Source organism: Larus michahellis, chromosome 3 (genome assembly GCF_964199755.1).
Source record: "Larus michahellis chromosome 3, bLarMic1.1, whole genome shotgun sequence".
Classification (NCBI taxonomy): domain Eukaryota; kingdom Metazoa; phylum Chordata; class Aves; order Charadriiformes; family Laridae; genus Larus; species Larus michahellis.
Genome location: NC_133898.1, coordinates 109,460,407 through 109,481,467, shown reverse-complemented (window position 1 = coordinate 109,481,467; position 21,061 = coordinate 109,460,407). Strand labels below are relative to the sequence as shown.

The following is a 21,061-nucleotide window of genomic DNA, read 5'->3' as shown; positions in this document are numbered from 1 at the left end:
CGTGCTTCTGTAATAATTATATATCTCTTACACGACTGCTGCTGTTCCTATCTGTACAAACCATCCAAGTGCTTTTACACTATACTACCATTACTTTCATGGCTGTATCACATGCAACTCATTAAGCACATGAAAAATTATCACATATGTATCAACCTGAATATTTTCTGCAGGGATACAGGAGATCAAAATTGCTTTCTTGTAAAGTAAGGTTTTATCTCTTTATACAAAGACTCCTGGATGGCTGTTTATGAAAAAGTGCTTTTAAAAAAAACCAAACAAAAACAAAAAAACCAAAACACAACCAAACCAAAACAAAAACTCCAAACCAATGTACTATGTTTTATACAGGTCCTAAAGATACAGGGTTTTATACATAGCTCAGCTCTGTTTCAGTTCTTTCCAAAGGACAATTAAAAGAGATGCAAAATGAACCATGAGAAAGAGGGTCATTTTCTTATACACTGATGAACAGCAAAGAGAAAGCAGGGCAGAAACTCAACAAAATTAACTTAATTAGACCAAAAATAAAGTCCAAGAAATCTGTAATAAGGTTACAAGCTACCTGCACATCTCATTAGCAAAATCAAGTTTCTTAAGGTTTCACTGGAATCCTGAGTTTGAAATCGCCACAAGCAATGGTTGCTAAGTCCCCCTCCTGCTCCCTTCGTAAAAACTATCTTTACTCAAGCTGGGTAAGAGGCCACACACTACAGATTTCTGTCTTCTCAAAGAGTTGTCAGTTTGACTTTGGGAGTCAGTTCCTGCATTCACAGGACTTTTTTCACTCTGGAATACTAAAGAGTCCACAAAAATATGGCAGAAAGCGACACGACCAACATACCACAGCAATGGCTTCAGATTCTCTGGAGATACGGACCAGAACACTGGGAACAGCAGCCATCTGGATGGAGATAGCAGGTGCCTGGCCCTGTGGTGTTGGCTGCTTCTCTGGCTGACCAACACCAAGGGAGACGGCAGCCTAAATTTTACTACTCATTCATCCTCTGAAAGAGATATATGCTCACCAGCACTTTGCACAAGATTCACTTCTGCCATTACCTTATACTGTGGCAGGTAGTAGAGAACTTCCACTTTTCTAACAAGTATGGTGACACAAAAAGCTGGCAGAAGTTCACCAGAAAATAGACTAGAAACTGCTTAAAATAATTCAGGGCTCTCCATTTACTCAGCTTTTAAAATAAGCATTTCACTCCAAGCAAGTTTAAGCATATGGAATTACTGCCATTAAAAGAGAAGGTATAAAAAAGGGAAGTATAAAAACCTTGTAAATACATTTGAACTAACAGATATATAATGCACAATGAAAGTTCATACAGCTTGTAATATAACTGCCAGAGGCATTTCACTTTAACATACATATTTAACCAAGAATGTATCTAATAAAACAAAAACGCCAGAGAGCGAGTGAAAAGGAAAAGCACTGTAGATGATCACTAGAGAACACATTCAAGTAATTTAACCATTGCATTTTTACTTCAATATTTTTCTGCATATGTGCAAAAGTTTTACACCATCCAGATTCCATTGACGTTCTCTATGCATATAGATATGGTTTTGCACTAAAAGTTTGATGTTTATTTTGAAATGCAAACATTTATGAATATTAGTGGATGCTGTATACCATTACAATTTCTAATATGTGTCAAAGAAAACACTGTAACAGAATTTTTTTCTTGGGAAAAGTAATTTCTGAGATTACTTATACATCTAAATTCCATGCAATCACTAAAATATCTTACAATCTGCTTGAAATTAGAAACACAGATACATACATGTGTGTAATACATATGAAGTAAGGAAAGACTGCATATTGTATTTCATAATCTTTCATTATTCCTTGATATATTCTTCTTCCCTTTCAGAGAAAAAAAATCTCAATCCAAAGCCGTGAAATACTTAGCATTAAGCAGTCCACCCATCAATACTGTATTCAAGATTATGGTAACGAAGTTCAGCTGAGCAGCATTTCAGAACTGACTACGAGTACTTACTTCACCAGGCGCCTATATGCCTTAAAACAGTCGTAGGCAAACATAAGGAATCACTGAAGAGCAGAAACCCCAAAAGGGGCATCAGGAAACATGTGTGAGAAGGAAGAAAAAAAAAAAAAAAAAAGAAAAAAAAAGAGACCAAAATAAACACAAAAAGCCCAAGAGTAATGGAGATAAATGTGAGATTTCCATTGGCAAGTGCTACAATGGAGATGCCAAGAAAATCTGGCATATTTTGCAGGAGGAGAAAAGCTGGCAAAAAAGGACAAGAATAAACCTGGCTCCTGAGATGAAAGTGGAAGAGCTTTATCACTGTTTTATTACTTTGTGTCTTCCAGTGTATCCTAAGTCTATGTATTTCCATTTCTTACAGAGCTGTAAAGAGCACAAATTAACATTTCTCTTCTCTACAGGGTTCACCCATATACCAAATAAAGAAGTATTGAACAAAAAAAAATAATAAAATCAATCAATTCTTTTCCCTGGCAGAAGAACAGGAAGGATGGACGCTATGTTCTTTTCAGTAAAAACACTACAGTTCAGCTAAGGTATTTAACTGCGAAATATAAGCTACCATAATATTCACTCCCCTTTCTGTGGTCACATAAAAAGAGACAGGCTCCTCCAAATCGTTAGTCTGACCCTAGCTAGACTTTATTTTCATCACTTGTTAGATGCCTCACTCTTCTAATTATACCAGCAGTTTAGTAGGGCATTCTGATATGCTTCAGTGAAGAGGTGGAATAAAATCAGGTCCTTGCACAAATCTGTTCTATTGCAGCAGTTCAGGGTGTGAAATGTCATAGACCTGCAGAGCAGCCCTGGAGGCGGCAGCACTTCCTGCCTCTCTCTACCGATCTATCAACACTGTCTCAATTTCAACCACATTCCTATACACATACTTTTGCTCATGTCTTTATGTGTTTGGGCTTCCACAGTAGAGTCTTTACTATTTTACATAGCTTGTGATTTGAAAAGCGCATTGATCTGAGCGTTGAGTTCAAGCTCTCTGGGGAACGACTCTCAACAAAGGTGCACACTTAATTCAGCTATTTCTCTTTAAACCCAAACACAATTGTTTATTAAAACAGCACCCAAAGATGTTTGGGCTTACTGTGTCAGCATCAGTATAGATGATGGACAGAAATACAGAGACAAAAGGGAATAGCCAAGATTGAAAATGGAAAAATAAAGGACTTCAAAGCTAATGGAAAACTAACCTAAATTAGTGAAGTATAAAAGAGCTAAGGCTTTTTAGTATCCTGAATGAAGGCTGGAAAGAATAGGTGCTACACTTTAGTAGTAAGAACTACTTGAGATGTTTTCACTTTATTTGCTGCTTTCTGTAGAATACTAGCCGAGTAACTACAGATATATTCCCTATATTTAGTGATAGTCACTTTTCGTAAAGTTTCACAGCAAATCATTTCCTATCAACTACATGCCTTTTTCATTTTTGGAAATCTTATCTTACACTTCATTTTATAATCAGGATAACAAAGCATTCTATAAAAAAAAAAAAAGACACATGTAATAAAAGGTATTAACTTCTCATCTTTAGAGAGACAGTGACCAAAAAAACCCAGATAGAGCTATTTATTTGTCCAGATTGAGAAAAGATGTTTCCATTCGTAAATACTCAAGAAATGCTGATATACTAATGGAGTTGAGCACATAGTAAAAATGTAAATGGAACGGAATGGTCTGTGAACACACTGCAAACCCAAGCCAGCCAGATGAGAAAGTACCTAAGTTGCATGTAAGACAGAAGCATGAAAGGAATTAAGCTCATCGTGTACTAAGGATGTTTCTATTTTACTGTATGTTCTCTTTAAGGCGTTGCAACCATTACAGATGACATTTACGGCTCTCCCCTCATCCAGCCAATCCATTATAACATCATAGAAAGCTATCAGATTGGTCAAGCATGATTTACCCTTGGTAAATCCATGTTGACCACTTCCAATGACTTCCTGTTCCTCAACGTGTTTGGAGATGACATCCAGAATGAGTCGCTCCATTACCTTCCCAGGGACAGAGGTGAGACTAACTGGTCTGTAGTTCCCTGGCTCCTCCTTCTTGCCTTTCTTAAAGATTGGAGTGATGTCAGCCTTCCTCCAGTCCTCAGGCACCTCTCCTGTTCCCCATGACCTTTCAAAGATGATGGAGAGTGGTCTAGCAATAACATCTGGCAGCTCTCTCAGCACTCGCGGGTGCATCCCATCAGGGCCCATGGACTTACGAATGTCCAGCTTGGCCAAGTAGTCTCTGACCCGGTCCTCCTCAACTGAAGGAAAATCTTCCTCTCTCCAGACCTTCCCCCTTGCCTCCAGGGTATGGGATTTGTGAGAGGCAGCTTTAGCAGTGAAGACCGAAGAAAAGAAGGCATTCAGTAGCTCTGCCTTCTCTGTGTCTTCCACCACTAGGGCACCCGTCTCATTCATCAGTGGGCCTACATTTTCCCTAGTCTTCTTTTTTCTATTGATATACTGGTAGAAACTCTTCTTATTGTCTTTAACTGCAGTGGCCAAGCTGAGTTCTGATTGAGCTTTGGCCCTTCTAATTTTCCCCCTACATAGCTTTGTTATATCTTGATAATCCTCATAAGTTGCCAATCCCTTTTTCCAGAGAATGGAAAAGCTTTCCTTTTTTTCCTGAGGTCCAGCCAGCTCCATTATACTTAAGATTTTTGCATCTAGTTTGTCTATTATTCAAGCTAACAAAGCAAAGTATCCAATATTATATCTGGCATTGTGACAACATAGTTGTTATTTTCCAGTGAAAAGAAAGCAACAAAATAAATTTATTTTTGTGGCTAGCTGTGCAAGGATGCTGATATCCAGTTCAGGTATCAACACTGTGGTCCTGGTTCCAAAAATCCCACCACCATATCACCCAGAGACTAATGTACTGAAAAGACTTGAATTGGCAGAATCTGTCTCTAGCAGTTGGGACTTTAGGTCCCAACTAAAGTTGAGTTTACCAGTGGATTAGGCTTATGTTGCATTCTCTCAATGTTCCTAACGTTTATGAATTCAGCTTTTAAATAATCCCTTGTAAAAAAGCAGCTTAAGAAACCTTTCATTCACATTTATTAAATTAGATTGGTGAAAAACTGGTATCATCAGCCTAACAAACCAAAAATAGTTCCATAAAACTGGTTCTGAGCCCTCTCCTACTCCCTCAGCAGCAAGATGCAGAGAGATAGTTAGTAGGGTGAGATATATGGAAGTTCTTGCCAAATATCATCAACCCACACAGACGTAAATAGCTCTATGAAAGTAAGGTAACTCAATTCTTACGGAAAAGTATAAAGTCAGGCAGAACAGGTATGAATTTACACAAAACTTCACCTGTCATTAGACCAGCTAGGCCAAGACTGGAAGCTCAAGACTATTGTTTAAAATATCTGCATCACAAAAAGGAGGAAAGTGTCAGATAGCACTGGTCCACAGTGGTCCACAGGTCAGTGAAGGTCATGTTCCCCACTACAACCATATAGAGCTAGGTGCTCAGCTACTATAAACTATCAGATTCATTCATGTCAGTACAGCTGTGCTGGTTATATCGTCTGAGAGTCTGAGAACACTCAGATGTCATGCAGAGGAGTTTGTGAGGTGGAGCATCATCAGCTGGATACAAATCATCTTGTACTGTGAATGAGAGATGCAGCTGTTGAAGTGATTTGCTCTTTATCAGGACAGCCTGCATATTTGCCCTAATGCCTACTTGTGTAGCTGTGTACTGCCAAAGCAGCCAGGAAATGAAACTAATAGTACACAGATGCAGCAAAGGAATACACAACTTTGGTAGCAATAAGAAAAAATGCAATATATTTGGTCAACCAGAACATGCTGTTCAAAGCAACTGGGGATCCTTGGAATGCACGAAGGTTGCCTGTAGTGTATTTTGGCTAGATTACAGCAATAAATTTGTGTGCGCCGGTATTTCTGTCTTTTGCTGTATCAATGTAACTTCCATTTTTTTAGCCCTCCAGAGATTGCTGGGAAGAGAGGGTGAGTGAGGCTGATGCATGGCATGTGCAATGCAAATCCTGTAATACTGAGCAATTGTGATTCTACAGTAAAGTAAGGGACTTCCTTCCTCTCCATTAGTCTACTCTACAGAAGACTCTGACAGAGTACAAATTACTAGCAGGGCATACTCCAATTATGAATCAATTTCCACTTGCAGGGATAAAATAGAAGGAAGACAGCATGAAACCAGCAAACAAAATTATTTAACAAAAGTATTGGGAAAGGGAGATGGATGGAGGAACGCTTTTCAAAGCTTCCTGGGCACAGGTTACAGTTGTACAGAGGGTTGTTCAGTACTTTAAAAGACTGCTACCTGTAAATTTTGCAGAGGGCAGTAACTAAAGGCAAAGGATATGAGATCAAGAAATTTCCCAAGTGGAGACTGAATGGAGAGTGTCTAATGGAAGCCATATCAACATGTGGCTGTGAGCCTACAAACTGCCATAAATTAAAGCAGCTGCTGTAACAGAATAACAATAAAATGAAATCATTGGGTAGGCCTGATTCTGACTTCCAACATGAGACAGCAGCATTTTCTGTATGTTATCCAAAACACTTACATAAAACTGTTTAAGAAAAAAAAAAAAAAAAAGACATGGTTACTAGTACTCACACATTCTTTTTCCTGCTATCTTCGTTTCCCTTGCCCACTCAGCCATACCAATTGTAAGCCCCTTCATGCTAGAAACGAGCTTTCTACTCTGTTTTTAGAGCGTCCAGAGCATTTAAACAGCAGGGTAATATATAACAATAGAAATCCCGTATTCAAACGGCTTTCTTCTTCCCCACTCCCTATTTTTTTTTTGAATGTGAGAATTGAAAATACTGCATTGAAACAAGTCTCACTAGAGAGAAAGAGCAACATGAGCCCGAACACTGAGAGGATGAGCCAGGGTCACTTTCTCATGCTTAGTATTCACAAGTGTGTTGTCTGTCAGTGGATATTTGGGTCTTGACATATCAGACAGCAACATGTTACTTTGGTTCAATACTAGCAGGTTCATAGGCAATAGAGAAACAGAGGTTATAATTTTACATGCAACCAACTATACAACTGATAGCCAAAACAAAAGTATCATGTGTATTAATAGTGATCAAAAACCTCTCCAAGATCTACAAAACAATCAAATCTCCTGCATTTACAGGGGAGGAACTGAGATACAGAATGATGAAGCACTTCAGCAGCCAGAGATCAAGCTGTAAATTCACCAACATGCCTTTCCCCTTAATCCAGCACCCTATTGACTTTACCCTGCTGCTCCATGATGTTTGAAGTACAAAAGCTTATGTCTTGATTATGTTTTTGCTATGAAATAAGAAGGTGAAAGTAGTCAAGCAGTGTCAGATTTCCAAAGTGCTGGGTGTCTGCTCAAGTGAGGCAGCAATTACAACAGCCCCGGCTTTTGCTGGGATCTAAGGTGGTTGTTGGTGCTGTTCTCTATTTCTTTTCCTTTCTCATCAGTTGCTTACTATCACTATGATGACAGGAAGCCTGCAACACAGCTGCAAGAGGCAGAAAGGGGGAGCACACTCCAGCTGAGAGGGGAGAAGTGACTCAGCGGGTGGGGGGCAAGAACAGAAAAACGATACGGAAAGCTAAAGAAATGCAGTCAGGAAAGAAGACAAAATACAAGGCCACAGTACCTCTTCATTCTGTGAGCCTCATCTATTAGATGAGGGGATGCTCAACCAAAATGCTTGTCATCACTGTAATTTAAAATAAAACAAAAAGCAAAAAAAAAAAAAAAAAAAAAGAGAGATAAAGGCCATAATTCCCTCTCCTCCTGCTTCACATATTGCCATCTGACTAGTGGAACCTACTTTAATTGAATTACTTTCAGACTTACGGACATGTAAACAAGAGGACATTCAGTTTAAGATGCTGATTGTATCATGAAGGAACGAGAAACAAAAAGATGAAGGACAAGAACCACCACAGAAAGTGAAGGTAATGGCCAGAGTAAACATGACTCATTAAAAATGCACTTGTTGGTGGGTTCATACTCTGCTTAAGCACACATTTGCCCTCTGGGTTCCAGTCGAGTGCTCTCCTTACTTTGTTAAACTGTAAAGACGTACCAGGATTAGGGGTACATTGTTTTCCGTACTACAGAAACACATAGGAACGAGATCTCATTTCAAAGGTGTATTTTTGTTATTCAAGTATTCAAAGCTTTTTCAAAAGCATGCAGAAAGTTAACTAAGACTTATAGCATCTGTAAGTGTATTTATTTACAGTTATAGAAATAGAAATCAAAGATCTCTAATAAATCATTAACATGCAACTGGCTGAAGTAAACCATTAACAGTGTATTATTATCACTACAATCTTTATTTTTTCCTCAATACATTTTCAGTATTTACAGCCTTTCCTAACACCACACACAAATTTGGACTAAGAACATGTAGCAGAATTCATTTTCCAGAGTTGTGTGTGTGTGTGTGTGTGTGTGTGTGTTTGGTTTTGGTGTCTACCAATGTCTTAATGTTAGTAACTATCACACAAGAACTACTGAAGACTTCAGTGACATTAAACAACTCTTAATCTACACCATGATGCATGAGTTCTGTAACAATCCCATATGCTTGTGGATGTATTGGCATTTAGAAAATGTAAATAGTTACAGACAGTGTAGTTAGAAATTCCTGGTTTCTACATTGTATATAAACTCTAAACTAGTGATTCATATTTACAGTTGAAATTGATAGCCCAATCTTGTGTTTAAAAATCCTCAGTGGGCAGCAGTGAATTTCTTGGTGAATTTTACACTCACCTTCAGGAGGTTCAGACTCGTTTGTTGCGAAATCAAGAGAAGTGATTACTCCACTCCATCTGGCTGCTTGACAGATCACTGAAATTGCTTCTAGTACTGCTACAGGACACTGGTAGTCTGGAGATGTTTTCTTTAAGTGACTGCTCAAGCTACAACAACCTCAAAATCTTTAGAATCTCTATCACATATAGTACACTAAAGAAAGACTTCCAAAAAGAAGTGATCACACTAGTCAGATAGCTTTTGCAGCATGGTCCATCAGCAAGCATCTCCTTTTAGGCATCCATTTAATTCCTTGGAAGTCAATACAACAGGAGTTAAACACATGACTAGAATTCTGGACTACTCTTAAATCAGGTGTCACTTTAAGAAAACTTTTCCTGTTCAGATAGAACAGGATTTAAAATTCTTCCAAAACAATATTAAATTAGAGAAGTTGATATAGGTCCTTCTTAACCTTGCAGTTTAATTCCAGTGATGTAAGTCAACTGATAACAGTGTCAATGTAAATATGAGCACTACTGGATCTAGATTTATTTATTTTTTTAAATTAAGCTGAGATAACAAATAATTAAATACTTTATCTGAAATCTGAAAATAAAAATGTTTATTTAATCTTATTCAATTTCAGGAAAAGAACTGTGGTGATTTTCTCTATTAGGACTGTCATTGCATCTATCAACAAATACAAGGTCTGCAGAAAGGATATTCAAGGAGAAAACATTGGAAGTATAGAATTCTTCAGCTATAGCTGTCCAACATCTCTACTTGTTTGTGGCATCTTTCGCTGTAACTGGTTCCAAAATGTCAAGTACACTTAAGCTGAAGAAGAAACTGGCTGTAGAGGAGAAAGTTGCTTAACCTCACAGACATCTCTGCTTCCAAGTTATTGATTAATCTATAAACACCAGCAACATTATGGAAAGGCTTATATTAACAGCCTTAACAGAGGTGTCATAGTTGCTACAGCTTGCTTTCTGAGGATGGCACACACATGAGAATGCCTGAAGACATTGGGAGCTCAGGAAAATCTGCCATTGACAAACTGGGAGCTATACATTAATTTCTGCAAGGACAGAGCTAAATTACAGAATGCTATCACCTATAATTTTATCACAAACAAAGATATTGTTTTTACAATAAACAGTGACATCCAAACTAGCAGAGAATTAAAACCAGAACATCCAAAATTAAATAGGGGACTTAATGAATATAAATTAAAAAAGACTTATCCTGACCATTAGAAATACAAAATATAACCACTGCTTCTTCCTTGCTGAATTATTGAAAACCACTTTTAAAATAATAACTCTTTGACAAATAAGTTTTCAACCTGCAAGTCCATACTGTCCTTTCTAGAAGAGGAAAGACCCGTGCTAACAAGTCTGACAAAAGGAGGAGAGAAAAACAAACCTTACAGCAATAGTTTTAGCATTAGCTGAAGGCAGGACAGGAAATCTCTCTCTTTTTTTTTTTTCATCAAGTTGTTAGAAAAATTCAGACATCTGCATATCAATCATATTCACTTATTAATACTATAATTTGAAATAAGATTTGGTGGATCTGTGTTGCAAAACACTGACTATAATACTAAGTTGAGAGCTGTACTTTAGCATCTCATTATTTGGAGATGATTATTTAGCATCTTTCATTATCTGGGTGTACTTAATCAAGTCCTAAATTAGATATGATTTTTATCTGTAAGCATCCTTTAATAGGTTGGTTGTTCAATTTTTTTTTTTAATGGAATAAAACTGGATGAAAAGAATTTTATTACTTTTTGTTTGCAAATGCAGAATCCTCACGCCCAAACTGCCCCAGTTCCCTCAATTTGTCCTGTTAAAAGCTTTAAATATTCAGAACACGAGAAGGTGCCACAAGCCTCAGGACAGCCAATCTAGGAGCAGCTGACAGAACATACTACAAGACACCCTGATTCACAGGGTTGTTTTTTTCATAGCTCTTTCTCTCAGACACCAGATTCAGTAAAACAATTGGATGTGTGCTATATTAATATATAGGGGAAATAAAAGTACTTACAGCTTTGGATACCCTTTTCTTGCAATACATACAGCCTATGAACTCATAGCATTGAGATTTTGAGATATGGTTTGAGACGACTTAAAAAACGCAACCAACTATCAATTTGAAAAAGCCCAGTTCTGCACGGACTGGCATGAAGCTTGTAGCTACTTGGCTTTTTCATCAGTGATTAACATTAAAATTACTGTTGATATAAAAAAAGCAATGAGAATAAGGAAATTATACATAAGCAATACTTGGTGACCTAGTTCTAAAAAAATTCCAAACCCCTAACCAAACAAAAAAACCCAGACCCTAAACCACACAAATTTTTAACATGGTCAAGTGCAGTTGTTTTTCGAGAAACATTTTACAAGAGACTGACTTTTGGCAATAATCAAGGTATCAGCGTATCAAATAACAGGAGTTCTTGGTGGAATGCTGTGGCAGAAAAATGGTAGTGCAATTTTTTGACACACAAAAAACCCCCCAAAGCAGCGGGTAGAAATACAAAGCCTATTTTATTTCAGCACTTGGCCTTGTTGAAACCACAAATACTACAGGCAGTACAGGAGTTTATATTCTTAAAAGGATGTGTGAAAAGGGAGATACATGAAAGAGATACAAAAGTGACTTGAGAATTCAAGTAAATACAGAAGTGAAATCTGTTTATCTAATCAAAAAGATTGATGGAGACGATTACTGTGCTGCTTTGTGGGAAGAAAATACTGCTTAATAAAAGCTCTTTACTCAAATGGAGGAAGGCAGAAAAAAGCAATTTTCAAACTTTTTTTTTAATTTTAAATAGAGAGTGAAGCCAATTACCTATTAGAACAAACTACCAGAAAGTAGTGGAGCCTCTGTAACATCTTTCGTCCATTGTTTTTTTTTTTTTTTGAAACACAAACTGCTGAGCTCAATATGGGGTAAGACCTCTCTAACAGGTACAGAAGATTAAATTACATGCTCTAATGATCCCTCTGGTTTGAAGGCTACAGAAAGGTTCATAACACTTGGGTTTCACAATTTGTGCTAGCTACCAGTGAAAAAGGTTTGCTGCCAGCCTCAGCTGCTTAAAACATTGTTCGCTTGGTGTGCTGAGTATATCAGTTCTGTAATGTATCACATTCCCAACCACCTGCCAAGAACCTAAGTAGTCAACACATGATTCATACTAGCACCCCCTTAACAACAAACACAGGCTTAAGCATTATTAAGTCTTGCTAAAATGGCTGCCTTATACCTTAAGTGAATCAAGACACTACAGACAGATCAGAGACTACCGGATTATGCCTTTACCAAATTTATCTTTTGCTGATCAGCAAGTCCAAACATTTTTGCCGGCAAAACCAAACTCAAGAAATGCAGTAGTTTTCAAGAGGTCTGCTAAGGACCCCTCCACAACGTCACTATCCTCCACTGACATAGCTAATAATTTCCTGGGATGCATCTCATTTGAGTAACTTGATTTACTTGTATGTAAATGCCAGAGATCTCTAAATTCATTCCCTCAGTTTGAGCCTCTTGCTGCAGCAGTAGCAATTCTTTTCAGCATCGCCCTTTCTGACAGGAACAAATGAAAAAAAGCGAAAGTCCAAAGGCCAGCTACGTTAACAACTAACTTGTATACGTCTATCACGTACAATCGCACCGCCTCAGGCCAACAAGCGAATTTAACTTGGTGAGGCAGTGTCCCACGGAAGTACCACCTTCCACATTATTTCAGACTTGTCAGCTACCAAAAGGCTGGAAGAAAAAAAAAAAAAAAAAAAAAAAAGAGCTGCTTTCTTCTATTTCTCTAACTTGACTACTTCTCAGCATGGGAATGGAGCGTCCAGACTGAACTCTTCCTCCTAGCTAAAACTCATGATATACCTATTAGGAGGAGAATAAAGCACAGTTAGGTCTTGCTTCTTTTGTCTATATAAAGGGTTTCACCAGAACTGGGTATGTTGTTATCTAGGTAGTAACAACAGGATATTATCAGATGAATACTGCGGTTCAAAAGTATGAAGGAAAAATGAGTGAGACTTGACAAGAAAAAAACCAATGGGTTATGAAACTAAAAATGAAAAAAATACCCTACAAATACTTTTCTTTGAATTCTCTTAATCTGTTCTTCCAGGTGCCCTCAACTACTGCATATTCCTGAACTCCTACGTGCACAGTCTTTTTATTTTCCAGTCTCTGGGTCAGGAATTTGCTCTGCCATGAGTCTAAGAAACACCAAATACCACTCTGGGACTCTACATAAAAATATGGATTTAATATTAAAGCACTTCAGAGAGACGTTATAATCCAGCATGCTGTTTTGTGCACAAATAATAAAAAAATGTTATATTCTTTTATCATAACTTAAATTGGAGTATCCGAGAAGAAACATTGCTAGAGAAATAAAATCAAACAGTTTATCTTTTAGAAGGAATAAGGTTACATTTTTAGCATTCATATTTTAATGCAAGATACAGGATTTCCTACTGTTTCACCTATCTTAAAATAAGAAACAAGAACTGCACAATTTAACTTCATCTTATGAAAACTAAAATCCAAACGAAATCAAAACTAAGCTACTGCTTCCTAGTAAGTTAAGGAACACACAATTAAAGTTTCCTGAGTTCTTCTTTCACGTAGAACACCCTTTTAAACATGATGGTGTATCTCTCAAGTCACTAGTCCTGAAGAAATACTTCTCAATAAATAGATAATAAAAATAAATTAATTTTGAGCTGATTTAAGAGCTTTAAGCTATGAGGATTTTGCGTTTATGACCAGAATTTGATGGATGATAACTTATCTGTAGCTTAAATCTGCAGCTTAAAACATTACACATTTTGATATCCTTGTGAAAAGTATAAAGTCTTTTGCTAAAAGAAAATTAGCAACGCATTAACATGGACCAAAGTCAATATGAAAATCATACGAAAACCAACAGAAATTCTCTGCATTATTTCCTCCCTTAACTGTCTGAATCTTGTTACTCAACTCAGTCAACAGAAGGCTGAAGTGATCAAACCATCATAGTAACTCAAGTCCTCCAAAACAGTCAAGGAAGTTTTTTAAAATTAGACAGCTAAGTCTAACTTATTATTCTAAGAATGTTGGATGAATTTAATTTTCATTATTTTCTTGAAAGACAAGGCAGTCTTAGATTTTTCTTCTCATTACTACAGGTTCCTGAATCACCTGCTTACATGAAGAAAACAAACCTGAAAGAGCAGCTTATTCCCCTCACCACTGGGAAACGTACAAAAGAATTACACAAGGAAGCCAAGATGCTTCACAAAACTTTAAATCCCAATGCCATTAGTCATTTACGCATGCATCATAAAGTGACTCCGTAACGTTAAGGGCATAACTGGTCACAATTTATTTGATGCAACAGAGAAAAGTATTTGAAAAGTTGTTCGAAGTGCTAACAACAACATGCAGAGACAGATGGAGAAAGACATACTGAAATATTCCCACAAACCCGCTTTGGTGTCCCCTGTCCCCCCCCCCCCCCTTCTTCAGAAGCCATTCTGGACAAGATTCACGTAATTCTGACAGTATTGACCATAATGTAGCTACATTTAAAGAAGAATAGCAATGGACAAACCGAAAGATATTTTAGAGCTGACAAGAAATTATTTTATTTTATTATTGTAATTAACTTCAACTTTGAAATAACTCCTCAAAAACAGCTGATGTCTTAAATTCATATTTTAGTGACTGAATATTTAATTCTTTCGCAGATGAATTTAATGCAATAAAGCATCAGCCATGGCATATCTATTCCTCTTGATAATCATGTCATATTAATTCAGATTGACATAGATTTGGTTTTCCTAACTTATTGAAGAGACATAACAAATCACACTGATACAACTGAAAAATTTTAATCCCAAGATATGGTCAAATTATTTTCATGAGACAGGTTTGATAAACAAAGAAATTATTTTCTGAGTCAGTTTTCTGTTTGTTTGAATTTCCACAGAATTTTCTTCCCTTACTTCTAGGTCCAAAGACTAGAAAAGGCTAGCAAGGCAGCATATACACAATGTGTTCAATTTTTTAGGAAACACAGCAGAAGATAGTCTGGTTACCCTCCAAAATATACCATATAGATAGCATTAGGAATAAAACGATGCAAACACTCGATGTGCATTTCTACCTTATGGAGCTGGTTCTTTGGGACTACCTGAGACACTGATAAGCAAAACAGATTTATATATATAGAACGTTCATACATACAGACATGCATTGCACGCTTCCTTTTTTTTCCAAAAGGCTGTAATTGGAGCTTTCCTTTATCCTTTCAAAAAAAAAAAGATCTAAATAAGGGATATACAACTAAATCTATGTGAGCAAACTAAGTAATCCATGGTGCGATTGTCTAATCTGTTCCTTTTGTATTTTGAGCACTGCCTTAAAACACAGCCTCCATCCTGCAATAGATTTTATGTATATGCTTAAATTAAATACTATAAAAGACATACACGAGTAAAGTTAACCACGTCGCTCCACCTTGCAGGATTAGCACAGATCGGTAATTCTGCAATCCACATTCAGACAGAACAAATAAGGGCCTTAAACTGCAGTAAGAACGATCTAGCATTAACGGGTAGTGAAACACTAGAGCAAACGGAAAAGGGCATCTAAGAACAAAGTCTCCCTACAGGGAGGTTTTTAAGAGCAAGTTAGGCAAATACCTGACAAGAATGACATTTATAGTCAAACCTACCTTGCAAAGGGAACATAGATTAAAAACCTCCAAAGATCACTTCAAACTTAATTTTTCTTAATTCCAGATAAACTGTAAAGTCAAGTAACAAACCAATCCAAAAATAAGTCTCCCAAAATTCTAGATGCATTTCTTAAGTGTTAAAAAAGTGTCTGAAGTCCAAAACCTAACCTTTCTGAACACTGAGACTAGGATCAACTAAAACAGATCACCATCCAACAGTCAATACTGTCACTAAGCAACACGAGAACACTACCTTACTGCTATCACAGTCGAGTACGTTTGTTTTGAAATACTAGAGGAAAAGATTAAATCTAAAAAATGAACAAGTAAAGCCATTGTTCAATAATCTATCCATTGTGAAACCAGACAAATATTTCTACGATCCCAAAAAGGGACAATATAACACAATCCTAAATTCTATTCTACTTTACTGCTATGCAGTGTATCAACATATGCACCACATATTGATTTATTCATAGATTTTAAACAGAAGGTAAATTTGGCAAAAAAGTTCTGGGGTGGTACCTTAATAAGCCTATATCTCAGTTGCAATAGGGTTCAGAGGCCTGCATTCTATGTTTGGTTTAAAAGTCACTTAAGGCCCTTTATAAAACTGTTATTGGTCTATTTACCTACAAAGTATTATGAGACTTCATTTAGCCTTATTAGCAAAATAAAGAAGGGGAGCATCCCTCTAATATCTGAAAGGAGATGAGATGACATCAAAGAATAAACAGATATTATATAGTATGGTGGGAGATAAAGGGTGCTTCAATATCAGAATGAGCAGCTTGAAGCTGACATGTTGTGAAACAGAAATCAAATGAAGTGTCCAGAGAGAACTATGTAACTGAAATTTAAGGATTGTCTAGGAACAGTTTGGAGTCTGAACATGAAACCTATATAAAATAAAAGGAAAACCAACACCTGGAAGCTATGTATTAGGACACCTTCCTACCCATAATCCCAACAGTATCAAGATCTACTGCTATACTCCTCTGATAAAGTTACTTCTTCCCCAATCCAAATAACACCTTTAAACCATTTCACACCAAGAAAGAACATTCTTGATGTGCCACCAGTTATGCTGTACTTTGCTTCAGTCACTTGGGCTACTTTGAGTTTTATGCGGATTCATATTCTGAATTGAACTCAGAATAGAGAGCGGACCCAATTTCCAAGCGGAAAATTCACCCCTGTGGGTGCTGTTTTCAAAAGCAAGGAGCATTTGCCTTCCTATATCTGCAGGTTGTATCTCAGGTTTTCTGTACATTTAGGCAGTCTCCAGGCTGAAATAGACATAGTACTTTAATAAATACTGCTTATCAAGCGTTTTACTTCAGCAGGCTCACCTGGGTATTTTATTTGCTGTAGACTGCCCCTAGCAGCAAATGACAATGATACCCAGTTTTGGACAAACATACACCCACAGGAACATAGCACTTGAAAAAACTAAATTAATTTGTCTTATCTAAGCTTACGACTTACTTTCTAAGGCAGACAGAATCAATTTAATTCTGGCAATGTCATTCAGAAGACCATGTTTTTAAGTGAGGTCAACTTAGAGCCCACTTCTTTATGGATCCTGTGCTGCTTCTCTTGTATCCTTTGACAACACTAAATATTGGTTCCGAAGTTACCTGGCCACAGTTTCTCATCAGAAAGCCTCTCAACGCTAAAGGATTGGTATCTCCCCCCATCAACTCCAATTAGGTGAAGATCTGTTCTAATTGGGAGAGGTAAATTTTAAAGGTCGTTAAGTCTTCACCCAATTCCTCAGAACACTGGGAGTAAGACTTATTAAAATAGCTTTATCTAAATCTAACATTTACTTTTAAAAATGATATGACTGTAAGCAGGCATAATATGAATATACACGTGGCACTTGAGTGGGAGGAGCTGAAGACAAATATCGAAACTACAGTCCTTTTAACGCGACAACACTTTACATAACTTTAGTAAGATCAGTAACACTGTATGGAGGTAACCAAATGTTGAATCTGGTCTTCCAACTCTAAAAATGGAAATGAACCCATAGGGATGTATATCTTCATTTTGCTTATGTTGCAAAAGAGTGACACCCACTGGCAGCAACAGTTTAAATATTTAATTGTTGCAGTTTGGACCTACATGACAAAGAGTTCCTAAGAAGTTTGTTTTGAGAAAAATTCATCACAGTAACAACCATACAGGCTTACCTGTTGAGTCAGCACTACCGTCGGAGTCTTCAGAAACTGAAATACTAACAGCATCTGGAGTAACTGCAACATAACCCTCCGGAGGAAGATTCACTGTGTACATTCTCCTTGGAGACAGAATTGTATTGTCACTGCCTACAAAACAGAAAAAACAAAGTGTCTGGCTATTGATCTCAGTATAGATTTTCTCAAACATTTTCCCAACTACAGCAATGATAGAAAGTGGTCTCAAAAATCCTTACAGAAGAAAACAAAGTGAGAGAGAGTCAGGTGTGAACACTGAAATTATCCTATGACAACAAAATTGCACCAAATTCTGTAGCAGCTACAAATAAACAAATACGCCACAGGTTAGTTCTTTCCACCAGAAACCCTTTTGTTTTCTCCCTTCAGTCAGACAACTCTTCTGCCCTAACTTCAGAAGAAGCTTCCACTTACAGTGATTCTTTAGAGACACTCTACACATTTTTCCCCATTACACATGAGCAGACGCTATTTCTTTAGAAACTGTTTCATATAAGGTTGGATGGATGGAGAGATAGAAGCTGACTACGAAGTGATAGAAGCAACAGGAAAAGAATCACTGAACTGTGGTTTGTCCATTTGCAGAACTCTTAAACACAGCTTACACTGTTCTGAAGGGCGCAAAGATAAAGGGAGTTTGAAGCCACACTTGACTAACTCACAGCAGTGCCTGCCCAAGACGGCTCATCGCCTCATCCTTTCTCTGCTTCTTTCTGGGGGAGAAAGAGTGCCAAGGGCCAGCTTCCCAACTATTTTGCTGTATAGGAAGCTATTTGCGATGATGGCAGTAGGCTGTTTTTGTAGGATTTCTTTCCCCTTTAAAAGTTATTTAAAAATATGTGCAAGACTAGCAGTATAAACTTTTCATTTGTTCACCAGACAAGAAGTAACTCTGTAGGAATGACAGAGACCCATCTTTGCTCCAGTCAAATGAAACCAGTTCAAACAGCAGACTGTATTTTTTTGCTCAGTAGTGACAACAGTAGAGTTCAACTACAGGGAGACAAAAGTCCTTCCAGAAGGCCAGGATGTTCAGGCTGTCTCCAGAGGCTGCAATGTAATTTTAGATGGTTCTGCGTGATCTTTTTAGACTCAAGCCAGCTCCATAAGCCAGCAGAGACACAGAATTATCCTTCCCTTCTCGGGGGCAATTTGCCCCTTTAAAACACATGGACGGAACTGTTAAAATAATATACAGTAAAAAAATCTTTGGCGGGTGGACACAATTATCCTCCTTACACCACAAACTTGCTAGACGACCCCAGATGATCCGAGTCTATTACCAAGCTGCACCTACGCTTGGACTCATACCTAAACATTTAAAATGCAGCTGTGTCTGACAGAAATAATTCTTTTTAGGGATCTATGTTTCTACTATGTAATTTAGCTATATACATTGTATGTAAATAAGTAATTTAACTACACACTGATGTGTTTCAGATAACACACTTTAAAGAGTTCATCATGACCAATCATCTTAGATACCTATGATAAAGTACATTTTGGAATATTCAAGGCCGTTTTGAAATGCTGCATCACATTTGTTTTCACCATCAGGATGTAATAATTCTGTTTTGAGAACACATTAGAAAGTTATTGTTTTTTCTTGAACAAGTCAAAAAATTTCATCCTGATATTGATGATGCTTACTTTAAAGGATAATAAAGGAAAAGAAATAATTAATACAAAAAAAAGGAAGAGTAATTATGTGATTGGGAAAAGAGCCACTAAATATCATTTTGGAGTAATTCTTCAACAGATCCTTTCTATGAAGATGATAGTAAATCACTGAACTGTCAGTACTTGCATCAATTATTTTTTTCCCGTACCCAGGCTGATTAACGATGAAGTGCCAATTGATGATAGTTTTAAATGTATAAATGATTCTTGAGCTACTCCCCTCTGAACAATTTCAAGTTTTCCCTTTTTTCCCCTTTATATTTAGGTTTTGTAAAACAAAGATGACCATGAAAACATTAAATTCAATTTGCAACAGTCCTGACTAACTCAAACCCTTTAATCATAAAAAGGAGTAGATATATTGGGATATTAATTTCCCAGGAAAAAAACAGCTATGCATGACAGAATTTGGGGGACTATCTACAACACCTATCTCACAAAGAAGAACAGCAACAACTTTTACTATGTAAAAGCAAATGGCTAAGCTTATAAAAATGTGACATAAAAAGAGTTTTTTGACTAACGAAAGTAATCAGATACTGGAGATATTCAAGAATGCTCTTCTTTCTACTAGAGTTAGAAGTCATGAATCCCATTTCTGAAGTTTTGTTTTATGGAAGAAAAACCAACCAATGCCTCTAAAGGATGTTTACAAAACCAAAATAAGAACAAACATTACTCTTACAGGCAAACTAAGAAAACAGAATAAATATTTTGAATAGAGTTGTCTCCTATTCATGTTCTTCTCCACAATAATCCCGACCCAAAGAGCTCCTCTGCATGTAAATCAACCTTGTGCACAAAATAGGGAAGTGCATCTAAACTACGCTGTTACCAAGGTTACATCTGGAAGTAAGTCAGTAGCTTGGCTAGCTACGTTATCTCTTGCTATTCTGTTATCAGACCTTTTAAGAGAGAGCTGAGGGTAAAGCTTCCATCTCACCTTAGCCATGTGAAATTGCCAACTGACCAGTCTGTCATCCTCTCGGGTAGACACAGTATATTTTGTTTTAATGCTATTTTTCAGTATCCTTAAACTTTCCCTTACCTGCAGCTCAGAATGGTGGTACGTAACGCTAGCATGGCTTCTAGATCACCTGAACAGAAGGCATGCTTGGGTACACCTCAAGTACAGACATTGCCAGAACACGTTTGTATAAGTCTTGGTCCTTTGCTTGCTGGTAAGACTGATTAAACCCTGGGCAGGGACTGATTCACTTCCAGCTTCTGTGGTGGGTTGACCCTTGCTAGCAGCCGAACTCCCCCCAGATGCTCGCTCACTGTCCCCTTGGCAGGACGAGGGTGGGGTGGGGAAAAAACGAGAAGAACAGGAATGAGAGAGCCCATGGGTCAAAGACAGGGAGATCACTTACCAACTACTGTTGTGGGCAAAACAGACTCCACTTGGGAAAAATAACTTCATTTACTGCCAATTACTTGAAATATTTATTTACTGACTCAGATATTGGGAAACAGAAACAAAATAAAAGGAAGCAAACACTAAAACACTCAGGAAAAAATCCTTTTTTCCTTGGCTCACATTCACCCCAAACTTCTCCCCGGTTACTGTTGCTACAGGTTACACTCA

At 37.3% G+C, this 21,061-nt stretch overlaps 1 protein-coding gene across 2 annotated transcripts in view; it reads right to left on the bottom strand.

Annotated features, from left to right (window-relative positions):
* ERICH1 (glutamate rich 1) overlaps positions 1-21,061 on the bottom strand; it is a 96,306-nt gene that overhangs the window by 47,636 nt on the left and 27,609 nt on the right. For both annotated transcript variants that reach the window (XR_012586337.1, XM_074581705.1), the window contains exon 3: positions 17,770-17,904. Coding sequence is in view for 1 of the 2 variants with exons in the window: in XM_074581705.1 (XP_074437806.1) it covers positions 17,770-17,904 (135 nt within the window). In the remaining variant the exon portion in view is untranslated. The remainder of the gene's footprint in view (positions 1-17,769; positions 17,905-21,061) is intronic.